Source organism: Dermochelys coriacea, chromosome 1 (assembly GCF_009764565.3).
Source record: "Dermochelys coriacea isolate rDerCor1 chromosome 1, rDerCor1.pri.v4, whole genome shotgun sequence".
NCBI lineage: Eukaryota > Metazoa > Chordata > Testudines > Dermochelyidae > Dermochelys > Dermochelys coriacea.
The window spans coordinates 212842558-212855084 of record NC_050068.2 but is presented as its reverse complement, the minus strand read 5'-3'; the positions used below and the strand labels follow the sequence as shown (position 1 = coordinate 212855084).

General features: G+C 46.7%; 1 protein-coding gene across 3 annotated transcripts in view; it reads right to left on the bottom strand.

Annotated features, from left to right (window-relative positions):
- LOC119862273 (transient receptor potential cation channel subfamily V member 6-like) overlaps positions 1 to 12527 on the bottom strand; it is a 161996-nt gene that overhangs the window by 123675 nt on the left and 25794 nt on the right. The window contains exons 8-14 of one of the 3 annotated variants that reach the window (XM_038418692.2): positions 9173 to 9385; positions 8817 to 8903; positions 8263 to 8339; positions 7760 to 7925; positions 7247 to 7313; positions 5014 to 5282; positions 3012 to 3118 (exon numbers count right to left, since the gene is read on the bottom strand). The exons of the other annotated variants lie outside the window; for them this stretch is intronic. Coding sequence (XP_038274620.1) covers positions 3012 to 3118; positions 5014 to 5282; positions 7247 to 7313; positions 7760 to 7925; positions 8263 to 8339; positions 8817 to 8903; positions 9173 to 9385 — 986 coding nt within the window. The remainder of the gene's footprint in view (positions 1 to 3011; positions 3119 to 5013; positions 5283 to 7246; positions 7314 to 7759; positions 7926 to 8262; positions 8340 to 8816; positions 8904 to 9172; positions 9386 to 12527) is intronic. 3 annotated transcript variants of the gene reach the window in all.

Genomic DNA, 12527 nt, shown 5'->3' with positions numbered 1-12527 from the left:
TAATGTGATTAGGTCCTATGATGGTGTCACTTGAATAAATATGTGGACCGAGTTGGCATCGGGCTTTGTTGCAAGGATAGGTTCCTGGGTTAGTGTTTTTGTTGTGGGGTGTGGTTGCTGGAGAGTATTTGTTTCGGGTTGGGCGGCTGTCTGTAAGTGAGGACTGGTCTGTCTCCCAAGATCTGTGAGAGTGAGAGATCATTTTTCAGGATAGGTTGTAAATCTTTGATGATGCGCTTGAGAGGTTTTAGTTTGGGGCTGAAGGTGACAACTAGTGGCGTTCTGTTATTTTCTTTGTTGGGCCTGTCCTGTAGTAGGTGACTTCTGGGTACTCTTCTGGCTCTGTCAATCTGTTTTTTCACTTCAGCAGGTGGGTATTGTAGTTGTAAGAATGCTTGATAGAGATCTTGTAGGTGTTTGTCTCTGTTTGAGGGATTGGAGCAAATGCAGTTGTATCTTAGAGGTTGGCTGCAGACAATGGATCGTGTGGTGTGTCCTGGATGGAAGCTGGAGGCATGTAGGTAAGTATAGCAGTCAGTAGGTTTCCAGTATAGGGTGGTGTTTATGTGACCATCGCTTATTACCATAGTAGTGTTCAGGAAATGGACTGCTTGTGTGGACTGGTCTAGGCTGAGGTTGATGGTGGGATGGAAATTGTTGAAATCATGGTGGAATTCCTCAAGGGCTTCTTTTCCATGGGTCCAGATGATGAAGATGTCCTCTTCCCAATTGCTAGTTCATCTCTTCTGATCTTGGCAATCTGCCTTTCCCTGTGATTCTCCAAGCTGAGTCCCTGGGAAAGACACTTTTCCCCTTGTGCTGCGCTTTGTACCTGAATTCACCCCTTCAGATACATTTCCTCTCTTTTGTTCCACCCAAGAACCTTCCTTCTTTGCTTAGCTTGCTGCTGTCTCTCTGAGGGTAGTGTTCTGCCATGCTGTGTGTTGGTAACAGGCACACGATAGGACTACACACACGATTGGATTGTGTCCGTACCATTCTCTGCTTGTGTGTAGCACTTGGGGTGTGTGGTGTACACGTGTGTGCGTGTACAGGGGAAGGGATGGGTGGCTGGGCTACACAGCACTCTCAGCTGGAAGCTGTTCCCCATCAGTAACACTATATAGCTAAGCTGCTCATTGTCTCCAGCAGGCTTGAAATCCACAAGCATCCATCTGCTGAAACCTGCTGAGAGCCCCATTGTATACTGCAACGGCTCCCCCTTGGGGCCTGATCCACAAAATGCAGACATGTGAAAGGATAAATCCATACATTGGTCTTATTCTCCTCTCCCAGTGGTAAGAATCAGGAATAAAACCAGCATAAGAGAGAGGAGAATCAGGTCTGATTTTATCCAGACCAAAAGAAACAAGTTATATTGAAACCCTAGTACTGGACTTAAACCAAAATCCTGGATCTAAATAATTTCAAACTTTGAGGGTGGCTGTTGGAATTTGGTCCACATTTTGTGTCTTGTGTCCACTCCTGCTGAATACATTCTACTTTGGAAACATACAACATAGTAACTTGACACTGTGGGGATCATGTTAGACCCCAGAGTCCTATCCAAATGCCCCCTTTTATTATTCTTGTCTCATTTTGGAAATATGAAGTGCATTTCAGTGCTGGTGAAAGCTACTAGGCTGACAGGTGCAGAGACTGAAGCCTTCTGCTTATCTAATGCAGGGGTTCTCAACCTTTTTCTTTTAGAGGCTATAAAAACTATAAAAACTCCACAGCCCACCTGTGCCACAATAACTGGTTTTCTGCATAACAACCAGGGCCAGCATTAAGGGGTAGCAAGCTGGGCAATTGCCCAGGTTCCCACGCCACAGGGGGCATCATGAACCTAAGTTGCTCAGGCTTCTGCTTCAGCCCCAGATGGCGGGGCTCAGGGCCCTGGGCTTCAGCCCCATGCAGGGGATTTTGGCTTTCTGCCCTGGGCCCCAGCAAGTCTAACACTGGTCCTGCTTGGTGGACCCCCTGAAACCTGCTTGCAGCCCCACAGGGGGCTCCTGACCTCTGGTTGAGAACCACTGATCTAATGCACAGGGACAAGCTTTCCCAGCCACACACAACACCCCACCAAATGCTCTTCTACTTGGTTGTATGTGGGAGAAAAAGAAGAATTCAGGCTCTGTAGCCCATTCAGGCCTTGGCCTGTCTGTTGAGACTGCCAGGTAGGAAAGCAGCTTCTAGGATAAGAGCTGGACTGAACACATCAACTAATTTCACATTGAGTGGCACTTGAATTGCCTCTAATGGGACCAGCGCTTAGCCAGCTCTGTCCTAAGTCAAGTTGAAATCTGTAGGGCGGAATGGCTTCATGGACCATTCCCTGAGCTACTGGAGCTAGTCCCAATCTCATTCCTTGCATTGTGACGTTGTCCCCTTCTGTTTCTCTGTGCTGCGCAATTTCCTCACAGGTGGGTGTATCATAGAATCATAGAAGATTAGGGTTGGAAAAGACCTCAGGAGGTCGTCTAGTCCAACTCCTGCTACAGCTGGCCAGAAAGTTTTAGTCAAACCAGCTTTTCACTGGAAAATACTGTTTTGATTAAAATGATTTTTTTTTTTTGCAAAATCCTATTGATTTCAACAAAACATCATTTTGAAAAAAAAAAATGGAAATCTGTTTTTGTGACCATGTCCAAGTGTCCCATTTTGACATTCCAGGGATGAAAAATTTCAATTTTTCATGTTGAAATTACTTTTTGTTTGAAATTTACTGTATTTTATATAAAAAATAATAAAAGGATCAAAATTTAAGCAAAACATTTCAAACTTATAAAAACAAATTATTTCAATTGACTTGAAATCAATGTTTTTTGAAATTTCATTTTGTGAAAAATGTCAAAATTTTGGTTTTTGGTCTTGATTCAGTATGAACATTTTTTTGAAATCTTGAAACTTTTCACAAGATGGAAAATCCATTTTCTAACCAGCTCTTGTGTGTGCACACATGCACATGCATGCACACCACAAAGGACATGTCAGAGAGGGGAACTCACCTGAGGTACCACTGGTCCCCTAGTCCATACTCCCGTCCACAGATCCCAGAGCGAGGCCAGAGGCATCGTGGGAGTTTCCGTTCCAGCATGACAGTAGTGGCAACAACCTTTCCAAATAAGAGAGAGGAAAGTAAGAAAAAAAACCCCAAAGCACTATCTGAAAAACCTCACTTTGAAAATCATTGACACCTCCATGAGCAGAGGTGGGCAAACTATGGCCCGTGGGACTGTCCTGTCTGGCCCCTGAGCTCCCGGCCGACGAGGTTCACTCCCTGCCCTGCCCCCATTATCCCCCCTCCCCTGCAGTGATGCCGCTGCGTGGGTAGCACAGCTTGCACCCGCCCACCTTCCAGGCTTTCCAATAAGCCTGTCCTGCTGCTCTGAGCGGCCTGGTAAAGTGGTGGGGGGGGGGGGTTGGATAAGGGGAAGGAGGTCCCAGGGGGCAGTCAGGGGACAGGAGGTGGTTGGATGGTGCGGAGGTTCGGGGTGGTGGTCAGGGGAAGGGAGCAGGGGGAGTTGGATGGGGGGGCCCTGGGGAGTTCCCAGGAGGGGCGGCCAGGGGACAAGGAGTGGGGGGGAGGTTGGATGGGTCGGGGGTCCCAGAGGGGCCTGTCAGGGGGTGGGGGTGTGGGCAGGGGTCGGGGCAGTCAGGGGACAGGGAGCAGGGGTGTTGGATAGGGGATGGGGTCCTGGGGGGGCGGTTAGGGGTGGGGGGTCCCAGGAAAGGGCGGTCAGGGTACAAGGTTGGATGGGTCAAGGGTTCTGAGGGGGGCAGTCAGGGGGAGGGAAGTGGGAGGGGACGGATAGGGGGCAGGGGCCAGGCTGTTTGCAGAGGCACAGCCTTCCCTACCTGGCCCTCCATATCGTTTCGCAACCCCGATGTGGCCCTCGGGCCAAAAAGTTTGCCCATCCCTGGTTTAGAGGCACTGAAGGAAAGAGAGGCAGCATCTCTATCCTGTCTACTGAAGGTTGCTCACTATTTTTGCTTTAATTTCACCAAGGGTTGAGCAAACCATGGACCATCTTCAAACAACAGAAAATGGAATGTTCTTCCCCCTTACATATGGTGGCAGGGAATAAGCCAGTCAGCGCACAGTCTATAGGAGATGCCACTGTGCTTATGCAAATATTACAGCCATGAGCAGGGTGAGTGTCTAGTTACCATCAGGAACTCAATACCCTGCAACATCAGGAAAGTCAACCATTAAACTTCCTGGTCTGTCTTGGAAAGGCAGGAGGAAGCAGAAAAAGGTATAACATGATCCAATGGCTAAAAATTGAAGTGAAACAAATTCAGACTGGAAATAAGATGTACATTTTTTAATGGGGAGAGTAATTAACCATTGTAACGATTTACCAAGGGTCCTGGTAAATTCTCCGTCACTCACAATTTTTAAATCAAGATTGAATGTTTTTTTTCCCTAAAGGATCTGCTTTAGGAATTATTTAGGGGAAGTTCTATGGCCTGTGTTCTTGTAAGAGGTCAGACTAGAGGATGACAATGTCCCTTCTGGCCTTGGAATCTGTGAATCTATGAGGAGTGTTAGTGAGTGAGGAATATAAAGGGGTTGGGATGGACAAGAGAGGACAAACAGGTTTCTGAATGGTGGTTTGAAATGATATGGAGGTGTGGATAGGGCACAAAGAGGCAGAAAGGCTGGTCCAAATGTCAGGAGCTGCAGAGGAGAAGGCTCTCACACCGAGAGTGCCCCTATTCTGTGAAGGGACAGAAAAGATGGTACTTGATATGCAGAAGGAATGAGACATAAGACAGATAGGCTGGAGCAGACCTATCGAGGTGGTGGTGAGTTAAACTGAATCTTGAAATGAATGGGAGGCCCAGTCCATGGAGCCGTGTAAGGATGGGGGTGATGTGGCCATGCTTCTTTGCACTGCAGGAGCCAGTAGCTGCACCTATCAGCACTTCCACCAGGGCCAACTCTCCTCATTCTGTACTGGAAAGATTTCTCCATTGCATGGCCTAACACGACAGTGCCCTCACCTGTGCTCTCCAAAGCTCGTCCCGCTCGTGGGCCACGCGCCAGTGGGTGTCACCCATCATGGCGATGAGCAGGTTGAGCATAAGGAGGGTGGCAATGACAGCGAAGGCAAAGTACACCACACTGTACATGAAGGGCAGGTCCACGCTGTAGTTAGCAGGCCCGTCAATGATGGTGAGGAAGAGCTCGAAGGTGGTAAACAGAGACATGGGATAGCTGTAGAACTGGCCCAGCTCTGTGGGATTCTCTGTCTGGAAGATTATGTAAAAGGCTGGAGGGGCACAAGGAAAGGAAGAGAGAGAAAGTTACAATACGAATAATACCCTGTGGTCAGTAAAAGAGAATCTGAGGGGTGGGATTAGAATGGGGATTCTTGGAGTGTAAGATCTTCTGGGCAGGGACTATGTCTATCTCTGTGTGCAACTCCCAGCATGATAGGAGCTAATTCCTGACTGGTGCCTTTGGGCTTTACAGTAATTAAGCAATTAATAATAAACAAGCTGTGACATAACAGAAGGCCATGCTCAGGAAAGTTCTAGCATCATTTCCATAGAAATATACTCCTGAGGAAATTCTGCACCAAAAAAATTATGTGCCAAAAAAATAAAAAATCTGTGCACAATATTTTAAAATTCTGCAAAATTCTGCAATTTGATTTGTTCTCAAATAAATGTGGAGGCTCCAGCACAACAGTAGGAAGTACAGGCCACTGGCTGCATGGAGGTGGGAGATCACCCTGCAGACCCCACCACCCCCAGGACATGGACTTGGTGGTGAGGCTGCACCCGATCCTCACACAGTGTAAGGGCCGGACCTGCCCCAGAAACAGCCTGGGGCCCTGCCCCTCCGCACCAGGCACATCAGATGGGGGCAGGCAGGCTCAGCCCAGCATGATACGAGTATGGAGGGGCTTAGTGTGGAGGAATCCAAGTATAGGGTGAGAGGGTTCTGTGTGGGGCAACCTGTGTGTGGGGGGATCTGAATGCACAGGAGCTCACTGTGGGGTTCCAGGTGCAGGAGCAATGCGATTCTGCAAGGGGACCCAAGTGAAGGTTGTTGGAGCTTGACTGGGGTCTGGGTGCTGGGGTAGTGTGGTTTGGTGGGGTGCAGCTCGGAGCTCAGTGGGGTTGGGGGTCCAGGTGTGGGGGGGGGCTCATTGGAGTGGTTGAGGTGCATGGGGGGTGAAGCTCATTGAGAAGGGGGTTCGAGTGTGGGGGGCACAGCAGGGGGCGGTCTGGGTGCACAGGTGGGAGTTTGGATGCAGGGGGGTGGGCTCAGCAGAGAGGGTCCAGATGCAGGTGAGTGGGGCTTGGCAGGGGAGATCTAGGTGTGGAGGGTTGGTGAGTTAGGATTTTGGTGCGGGGGTTCGCTTGCAAGGAGGAGGGGTCCAGATGCAGGGGGAGTTGGGTTCTAGGGGTGAGGCTCAGCAGGAGGGTCTGGGTTTGGAGGCCCTCGAATGCACGAGTGGTGGGTGGATGGGGGAGCAGCTCTCCATACAGTGACCCCTTCCCTGGTGGCTGAGAAGTGATGGGGGCAGGAAGGTGCAGGGGAGGGGTTGCAGAGCTGTGAGAGGTTTCTTGGGATGGGTTTTACCCCTCTCTGGCACCAGCTACTCCATGCAGGGGAAATACGCTCCTCCCCCACCCTCAGCCCAGCTGGGACTAGCAGCTGATCCTAGTGCAGGATAGGAACTACTGGCTGGGGTGTCCCATGAGCTAGGTGTGCAAGGGTGGGGCTCGACGGGGGTGGGGTGGTCCAGGTTCAGGGGGCTCCAGATTCAGGGGTTGAGGCTCGGCAGAGGATCTGGATATAGGGGTTCTGGCTATAGATGCATGGGTGTTGGGTGGATGCGGGGTGGGTCTGATCTGGCACCAGTTGGGGTGTCCCCAGTCCCGACCCCCCTCAGTGATTTACCTCTTTGCTGGCTGCTCCAGGCACATGAAACAATGTGCCCGTGCTGCTGGGGAGGGGCGCATGGCCACTCTCATTTTCCCTTTGCTTCCCCATCAGAAAGTCATTTTTCTGTGTAAAAGCAAAGAAATCTACGGCAGATATTAATTCTGCATGCGAGCAGTGGCGCAGAATTGCCCCAGGAGTAGAAATAGAAGCCAGATGTTGTCACAGCCCTAGCTGGCTCTCTCACAGAGGACAAGGTGGTGCTAGGCTGAATTACCCAAATAAGACATGGAAAGACAGCAGAGGCAACACAGCCTGGTTTACAAATTATGGTCTCACCTGATGAAAAGCCAAGTATCACCACTGCCATGAGCCAGCAGAAGCGCATGAGGTCTCCAAATATCATCTGCAGAGCAAAGAGACAGGTGTAGTTGCCATGAGACCCGACTTTCCCACCAAGCCAAGGATCTTTCCCCCTTCTCACTGTGCGATACTAAATATATCTGATGTTACAGGTATGTTGAAGAAAGGAGCATCAGAAAGCCCTTATGGCTAACACCTGTGTCCACTGGAAAAGACATGCATCTTTCCCGTATGGGCAAGACCCTGAGTTCTTCCTGTCACAGAAAAGACCTCATTCCGATGTTCTAATATAAATGCTGTTGGAAGAAGTCTGTTCTTCTGGTTTCTCCATTCTGGACTTGTGTACTCGGATCAATCTCAAAAAGAAAAGGAGTCCTTGTGGCACCTTAGAGACTAACAAATTTATTTGAGCATAAGCTTTTGTGAGCTACTGCTCACTTCATCGGACGCATGATCAATCTCTGTGTAACAAGGCTGTGTTGTCCTTACCTTCTGAATCATGATGGTGAAGGGTCCCAGCATCTGAAAGCCTCGTGCAAAGTACATGACATTGCACCAGCCCAGCACCAGGGCGAAGGACATGGGGACCACCTCTCCAGTGGTGCTGGTGAGACGCATCACCATGGTCACCAGGATCATACAGGCATAGGTGATGCTGTAGAGGAAGAGGGAGAGCCTGGAGGGTCAGCCTGGGAATCACATCATCCTTCTTTCCTTTCTGTTCACACACAGGTACACTCTGTCCCACATGTAGATGAAAACTGGCTAGTGATATATCTTTATGCTTATCTGTGCTTGCTCACTTGCCTGGCTGTCGGCATCTCTCTCTCTGTGTCTCTCTCATGCACATAAACTGATGCAGAAAGAGAAAGAAGCAAAGAAAAACAACACCCAGAAGAGGAGAGAGGGCAGGTCTAATGACAAGGTAAAGAACAGCCGGATAGAAAATGAGAGACAAGCTATTTATGAGATTTGAAGAGGTGGAACCTCACATGATGACGTGGAACGGTCCTCCCAGGATGGTTTGTCCGAAGTACTTGGTGGCTCCAACTCTAAGGATATCTGGAATCTAAGAGGAACACTCTGTTAAATTTGGGAATTAACCGGGTTACACACAAGGAGATGATCAGAATGATAATTCCCAATCTACATAGAATTCTGTTCATCCATTGATCTTAAATTAACAGCTAATTGTCCTGGATATTCAGGAAATACAGCAACATATAGGGAGGAACATGGAAGAGCATTACACAAACATCCCAGATCCAAGTGGAGCTACATTTGGCCAAAACAATGGGGCCAACACCCTAACTCTTCTCTGAAGTGCCTGAAATCCTTACTGCCAAGTGGTCACAACCTAAGTTTCAGGTCTTATCTGATAGATAGCATTTCCAGTGGCATAGTGCTCCATAGGACTCTGTTGAGGCACTAAGGTTCAAAGAATGGCCCCTACTGAGTCACCAACACAGGCCAGTCTCTGTTTAGCTTAAGTATGAGCTCTCTTGATTAGAATCCAGGGCTGCATGGCTCAGACTGTTGTCCTTACCTCCAGGATCAATATCACTACAGCTCCAATTACTGTGATCAGCTCCCCGACCAGCCTGAGCTCATCCTCATATGTCACATAGGATTCCTGAAAGGAGAAAAAGAGGGGCTACTGTTGGTATGGGGGAACACTATAGTGTCTGGAGAGGCAACAAGAGCCATCCAGGTCCAGCCTGAGAACCCAGGACATCAGGAAACAGAGAATTTCCCCAACTGTATTCCCGCTCTGAAAAAGAGTACAGGGTGAGGAAATGAAAGAAGGCCTAGCTGCAGCCACTGAGGTCAGGAGACAGTAGGATTTCCCCAATAGGTCAGACTGGTGCCCATGTGGCCCTCCAATCCCCATACATAATGCACCTGCAGCATTTTCTGGACGTAGATGGTGTTGTCTCTGTCATTTGTTTTGTTTTCTGATCGAGCTTTCAGAGGTCGGTAAACACAGCACATGGTGAAGCAAATCATGTACAGAACGTAGAACAATGCCAGGAAACAGAAATAGGGATGTCCATACATATTCCACTTCAGGCTCACCAGCTCCTTCACAGGTGTCAGGTCTAAAATCTGACGGGCCTGAGAGAGATCGAGAGAGAGAGAGAGAGAGAGATCAGTTGTTAACTGTGAGAGACATTGGTTTATGGGCACTCTCTGCACTAGTTCCTGAGAGGACATTAACACAAGCTAATTTCTCCAAAGGCATCTCAGCATGAGGACACTACATTCATCTTATACACAAGCGAATTCTCAGGTCAAGTTGCATCATTAGCCCAGCTAAGAAAAGAGGGAACATCCTTGCACTCTGGTTTTATTCGTTTTGAGGGGAGGGGAGGGGAGAGTGTGTGTGTGTGTGTGCACTTACTATCCTGATGCATTGCTCTGTACTGCTAAGTTACTTACTGGGTTCTAGGCCAGAGGTGGATATATTTCTGCAGTGATTGAATGACCCCTATAAAATCTGTGGGATGTAAGGCACTGCAGAAAAGAAACCGTATTCTTGAAAACAGTAATAAATCTATTTTTTATGATCTCCTCCATCTAGAAAGTTCTCTACCTCTTTTACGAGTCATTTTACACACTGTATGATTTGTATACAATAGGGATAGGCTAACCTCACAATGTCAGTGGTTTTTGAACCTTGCAAACTGTTCTGGCGGTTCATAGGGTGCACAAAACTAGTTCAAGTTTGTGAATCTTCTTTTCCTGTGATTGGAAGTTGTTTTGAAGACCGACTCAATTAAAGCTAAAGGTAACCTGTGTTATATAAGATACAAGAAACCACTTTTCCACTGTGAAAAACATAATCCAATCATTAAAGGAAAGGACTGGAAGTCAGAACATTGGGTTCTATTTCCAGTAGTGGCACAGATTTTTCAAGTGATCTTGTGTAAGTCACTTAAGTCAGTTTTCAGACAGTGCCTAAACTTAGGCTCCTAAATAAATGGTATGTTTTCTTTTGACTTCACTTGGAGTTGTGTGCAATGTAATTACAGCTGTGTCAGTCCCAGGATATCAGAGAGAAAAGGGTGGTGAGGTAATATCTTTTCTCTCTCACCAACAGAAGTTGGTCCAACAAAAGATATTACCTCACCCACCTTGTCCCTTGGAGTTCTGGGAATTCTGCATCTGTGGAAAACTTGTCCCCAAGGCTGAAAAATTCTGCCCTTAATGTCTCTGCCTCTTTTTCTCCTCTGTAAAGTGGATAGATACTTCTCTTAACTTATGGGCGTTGGTGGTTTGAGAGGCTTGTGGCCAGAGCTTCAGAATTGCTAACTCCCCTTTAAGCCCCTAAATGAAGATGTCAAATTTTCAAATGTGCTCATCACCCAACAGCTGCCACTGAGAACACTGCACTGCATCTCCTCAGCAGCACAGGTTATTGTGAGCATATGAGGCCTGTTCTCCACACTGGCTTCCCATAGAATCATGAATCAAATTCAAGGTCTTTGTCCTTCTTTTCAGATCACTCATCCTTAGAAGATTGGCTAATGTTCCAGGATGAAGACCATGCTCAACAGCCCTGCTCCTCAAGCACAATGGAACTTTCTCCATCTGCACAGGAGACGGAACTTTTTGGGGTTTGGTCCCAGACTGTGGAATGAACTTCCACAAGAATCAAGGACCATCACAACCTCACCATCATCTTCCCCAAGTGCAAGGCGCACTTCTTCAACCTGCCTTCTCTGACACAAACACAGAACAGTGTACACATTGTAAAAAACAAAACTCTACCACAACTAAACACTCCACTGCACACATACTTCTCTACCTCTCAGGGGACTGAGAGAGAATGAACCAAACGTGACAAACATTAGTCCCCTTGATTAATGCATTATTGACAGGCATTCACATATAACAATGATGAAGGTAATATATATAATATAATATTAATATAATAAACTTAAATTACACAGAATAGAGTACATAGTAACTGTTCGCTGCTGAGCTCTTTTGAATATCTGGCCCTTAATTCTCTAATATTTGCAAAGTGTGCAGAGATCCTCAGATGGGAAGTGTTCTAGAAGGGTCAAGCATTGTTTTTATTACTATAAATGGGGTGATGTGGACCCTGATCATCAGTCAACATTTGCTAATGGGGAAGGGTCCATCAAAACGTAGGATAATTAACTCCAAGAAATTATGGTAGCTCTGTCTATTTGAGCCATTTGAAATAGCACTTAAAAAAAGCATTTCTGCAATGGCTATGAAGGATGTATTAGGAATGGGGGCATGGAGAAATGGAAATAAGAATATATTGTGATCATATTCTCTCCCTCTGGCCACCTTTACATTTTTAGGATTTCACAAACAGAATTTGCAGTAGCTCCCGCTGGATGAAGTTCCTCCTGCAAAGGAGCAGGTTTGAGTCTTGCCTTAGTAGGTTTCTAAAGTCCTCACATCAAAGATTTTGTTGGCATTAAACTAATTATCTCCTTTAGGAGAAAAAAGGGAGAGGGCGGAAGACAGCTGACTGGGAAACACAGCAAAAGAAAAACAGTCCAGAGAAAACAAGAGAAACAAGTGATAACTATACAAAGGGTTTGGCATGTTTGTTCACCAGCCAAGGAGTTCATAGATATAAAATAATCCTATAAGTGTACAGTAATCTTTTTATTGAGGTTTTAACTGCAAGAATAAAAATAACACTGCACTGTTTTTTTAGTTTTCATATGTGAGTTTTTTCCACAACAGTAATAAGGTACCTACAGGCTATCACAAAACTGAAATCAAGCCTGTAACTACAGAATTAAAAGAAGAAAAAAATTCATAGATCTGCCATAGGATCAGACTGAGAAAATCAATTACAGCTTTTCAGTAATCAATGCTTAACACATCCTTTTGCAAAGATTCTGAATTATAGATAGTTCTTTCATGGGAACATTCTGGTACATACTGTTGTGGGAAAAGCCCATAGAATTTAAAAGGCATGAGACAATTGGATTCTATAGAAATGTCTTTAAATGCCCTGTCCAATGTAACAGAGAATGAGACATGTTCTATAAAATTTCTTTACTAATATATAATATTTGTTAGAGAATTCATAGAATCAAAGACTATCAGGGTTGGAAGGGACCTCAGGAGGTCATCTAGTCCAACCCCCTGCTCAAAGCAGGACCAATCCCCAACTAAATCATCCCAGCCAGGGCTTTGTCAAGCCTGACCTTAAAAACTTCTAAGGAAGGAGATTCCACCACCTCCCTAGGTAACCCATTCCAGT